Source organism: Rhea pennata, chromosome 31 (genome assembly GCF_028389875.1).
Source record: "Rhea pennata isolate bPtePen1 chromosome 31, bPtePen1.pri, whole genome shotgun sequence".
In the NCBI taxonomy this organism is placed as follows: domain Eukaryota; kingdom Metazoa; phylum Chordata; class Aves; order Rheiformes; family Rheidae; genus Rhea; species Rhea pennata.
In genome coordinates this window covers 839,381-843,327 of record NC_084693.1, presented here as the reverse complement: position 1 = coordinate 843,327, position 3,947 = coordinate 839,381, and the positions used below count along the sequence as shown (strand labels likewise).

Sequence of the window (3,947 nt, the reverse complement as noted above, 5' to 3'; positions counted from 1 at the left end):
TGTATCACCTATCCGCTACAAGTGAGTCAAAGGAGAAGACAGCTAGGGCCAGATTCAATAAATAAGTGTATTAGCATTCCTTAGGGTGTCTCATTTCCCTTATGAAAACAATTCATACAATATAAAAGCTCCTGTATCCTTAGGCTTCTCATTCACCTGCCTTTGAGCCTTGCACACATTTCGAGCTGCACTGAAGGTAAGCCCATTTACACAGAATTTTTTTTTAACCACTGTTCATCCACTGGTCTTAGAGCATGCTTTAAGCAAGGGAATCATGTCGGTTCTACTTCTAGCAGAATGTGGTGTGCCAGCTGGGTATGCCTGGGGGGCTGCCTTCCTTTAGATGGGAGTTGTCCATGCTATTCCCAAGCTGCATAGATGTAGTTGAGATCCTGGCTGCTGTAAGTCTTAGCATGCTGTAAATCTAGAAAGATCTACATTGTAACTAAGGCTTTTAGAGTGTCTGCTCTGTGAATATCAGAGCACATGTGCAAATCTCTGGAAGTACTCTCAGTCCTCCTGTATACAGTTTTTCTGTAAATGTTTCATCCAAAAACAGGTTGCTGAGTATCTTCCACAGAAAGACTTTACTATCAAGGAGTTTATGAAGCTCCACTTCCTCTAAGGCAACAGAGCTTAGGAAAAATGGGATGATATTTACTAAGTACTCCTTAATTGTTAGTTTACTTCAAAGGATAAGCAGCATTTCCTTGGTGCTCTTTCCTGACAGCACTCTTTCTTGCAGGGTTGCTACTCAAAGATGTGCTCCCGACAGAACTCTGGAGGCTGCCATGAAACATCCTCCCAGTCCAGGGGATGCCACAGTCGGGGCTCGTCCTGCCGTGGGGCAAGTTCCTCCAGCTACCAAGCACTGGGCTCTTCTTCCTGCGGAACTGGAGGCTCCAGCGGCTATGGCGGGGGCATGGCCTCCTGCCAGCAGATCCAGGGATCCTCAGCCTACGGCACAGCAGGAGGGTCCAGCGGAGGCTCCATTATCATCTCATCTGGGGGTGGCAGCGGAGGGTCATTGGGATGCTGCAGTGGGGGGGGATCAGGCAGTGGCAGCACAGGCTCCAGTCAGAAGATCATTGTTAGCTCTGGAGGTGGTGGCTCATCTGGATGCTGCAGTGGAGGATCCTCAGGCTATGGCATTGGAGGAGGCTACAGCGGTGGATCAGGCCAAAAGATCATTGGGAGCTCTGGAGGTGGAGGAGGTGGCTCATCCGGATGCTGCAGTGGGGGATCCAGTGGTGGGTCCTCAGGAGGCAAGATCATCATAGCAGGAGGGGGGAGCAGTGGAGGATCATCCGGGTGCTGCAGCGGAGGATCCTCAGGCTATGGCATCGGAGGAGGCTATAGTGGTGGATCCAGCCAAAAGATCATTGGGAGCTCTGGAGGTGGCTCATCCGGATGCTGCAGTGGAGGATCCAGTGGTGGGTCCTCAGGAAGCAAGATCATCATAGCAGGAGGGGGGAGCAGTGGAGGATCATCCGGGTGCTGCAGCGGGGGATCCTCAGGCTATGGCATCGGAGGAGGCTATAGTGGTGCATCCAGCCAAAAGATCATTGGGAGCTCTGGAGGTAGCTCATCCGGATGCTGCAGTGGGGGATCCAGTGGTGGGTCCTCAGGAGGCAAAATCATCATAGCAGGAGGGGGGAGCAGTGGAGGATCATCCGGGTGCTGCAGCGGGGGATCCTCAGGCTATGGCATCGGAGGAGGCTACAGCGGTGGCAGTGGGGGATCAGAGCAGAAGATCATTGGGAGCTCTGGAGGTGGCTCATCCGGATGCTGCAGTGGGGGATCCAGTGGTGGGTCCTCAGGAGGCAAGATCATCATAGCAGGAGGGGGGAGCAGTGGAGGATCATCTGGGTGCTGCAGCGGGGGATCCTCAGGCTATGGCATCGGAGGAGGCTATAGTGGTGGATCCAGCCAAAAGATCATTGGGAGCTCTGGAGGTAGCTCATCCGGATGCTGCAGTGGGGGATCCAGTGGTGGGTCCTCAGGAGGCAAGATCATCATAGCAGGAGGAGGGAGCAGTGGAGGATCATCCGGGTGCTGCAGCGGAGGATCCTCAGGCTATGGCATCGGAGGAGGCTACAGCGGTGGCAGTGGGGGATCAGAGCAGAAGTTCATTGGGAGCTCTGGAGGTGGCTCATCCGGATGCTGCAGTGGAGGATCCAGTGGTGGGTCCTCAGGAGGCAAAATCATCATAGCAGGAGGGGGGAGCAGTGGAGGATCATCCGGGTGCTGCAGCGGAGGATCCTCAGGCTATGGCATCGGAGGAGGCTACAGCGGTGGCAGTGGGGGATCAGAGCAGAAGATCATTGGGAGCTCTGGAGGTGGCTCATCTGGATGCTGCAGTGGGGGAGCCAGTGGTGGGTCCTCAGGAGGCAAGATCATCATAGCAGGAGGGGGGAGCAGCGGAGGATCATCTGGATGCTGCAGTGGAGGATTCAGCAGCGGCAGTTCCTCAGGCCACACAATCATCAGCAGCTCCGGAGGAGGCAGCGGAGGGTCCTCCCAGTCCATGCAGCAGAAATGCCCCATTGTCATTCCCAACATTGAATCCCAACAAACCAAGCAGGCCTGCCACTGGCCCCCCAGCCACCACAAGTAATGGCCACAGATGGCTCCAGTGCTCTGCAAGAACAGCCCTCCATGTGACAGGTCACCATCTTCTCTCTAGATCTGGGGCTCTCTTCCAGGGTTGTCTGTTTCCTCCCAGCATGTCCTCTTCTCCTCTTGATGCTGCATCACTCTGCTGTGAAGGCCTGGATAAACAGTGTTGTGCCCTGGTGCTGGGTTTATCATGCCTTTGATCAGGCTTTGCTTATTTCCCAGGGGTGTATGAAAGATCTAATAAATACAATTAAATCCCAAGAAAGCCTTGTTTTGCTCCTCTACTCTTGAGCAGCCTCTCACAGTTTTGAAAACTAGAAATCTACCTCATGGGACATTTCATTCTTAATCTCTCCATAAAGAAGAGATTAAGAACAGGGTTGAACAGTGAATTGCCCTAAGTGTGGCTCGAAAGACATCTTACAGAAAGTTTATATCATCCTTGTCACTCTAGGTTCAGCTTATGTGCAGAAACTGAAAAACAACTAAAACCAGCAAGCACACACAGCTCCCCAATTTCCCTCTGGCACTTTTGCATAGAGCTTTTCCAGTAGAGCTATTACAGCTCTTGGCTCAAAGTCTCCTGAGGAATCAGCACCCACAGACAATGTCCGCGGAAGGGTGCAGTGCTGCTGGGAGGCAGGCCAACTAGTTAGGCTCAGTCCAGAAGTACAAGCAGTGGCTCTGATCCATACTAGCAGCTATTCCTGCTCAGGGTGGCTGGTAATGTAATGCTGTCATAGGCAAAAGAGTCTTGACTTGGGGAATTTCTCTTAATTTACCTTATTTAATTTAGCCTCACACTTGTCCTCTAGCATGCGTCCCCCCAGTATGGTACACACAGGTCACTCCCTGATCAACAGGGCATCCACCAGCTTATCAGGTGACAGCAGAAGGGGTTAGTAACTGTACCTAGGCACCACACCGCATCACTAGCAAACACTACCTTTTTGAAGTCCATTTCCCCTTGCCTGTAAACACACTCCAGCAGTCCAAGCAACCGCTGGACGATCACCTGCTTCTTCCGAGTCCACCCACAGGGTAGCACATTTGCAGAATCTGGCCATTGCTCCGCATATCCCTCCACGAGCTGATGCCAAAGCCCTCCTCCCTTGCCCAGGGCAGGTAGAGACCCCCGAACACCGCAGAGCAATGCTCCCTTGGCGCATCAGCTGTATCCCAACAGCTCTGGTTTCCCAGCACTGCCCGCTGCAGGGGCACCTCCCTGGGGCAGCGGTCGAAGGTGCCCTGCGCTTCTTTAAAGCTCGTTTTGGGTGAGCGTAAAGAAACTGCCCGCCGGGACGGTCCTTCCCCGCGCAGCCGCCCCA

General features: G+C 53.4%; 1 protein-coding gene across 1 annotated transcript; it reads left to right on the top strand.

Annotated features, from left to right (window-relative positions):
* The first annotated feature begins 760 nt into the window (after positions 1-760).
* LOC134152330 (loricrin-like) lies at positions 761-2,617 on the top strand. Its single transcript, XM_062597597.1, has 4 exons — positions 761-899; positions 1,134-1,541; positions 1,581-2,102; positions 2,196-2,617. Exons 1-4 carry the CDS (start codon positions 761-763, stop codon positions 2,615-2,617), a joined length of 1,491 nt encoding a protein of 496 aa, XP_062453581.1.
* The last annotated feature ends 1,330 nt before the right edge of the window (positions 2,618-3,947 follow it).

Bases quoted from the DNA above. Each gene is read 5' to 3' on its own strand.
- LOC134152330 (XM_062597597.1), top strand. From the start codon at position 761: ATGTGCTCCCGACAGAACTCTGGAGGCTGCCATGAAACATCCTCCCAG. The intron at 900-1,133 runs GCTCCAGCGGCT...GCTGCAGTGGAG, and splicing joins TTCTTCCTGCGGAACTGGAG to GATCCTCAGGCTATGGCATT. The intron at 2,103-2,195 runs GTGGCAGTGGGG...GTGGGTCCTCAG, and splicing joins CATCGGAGGAGGCTACAGCG to GAGGCAAAATCATCATAGCA.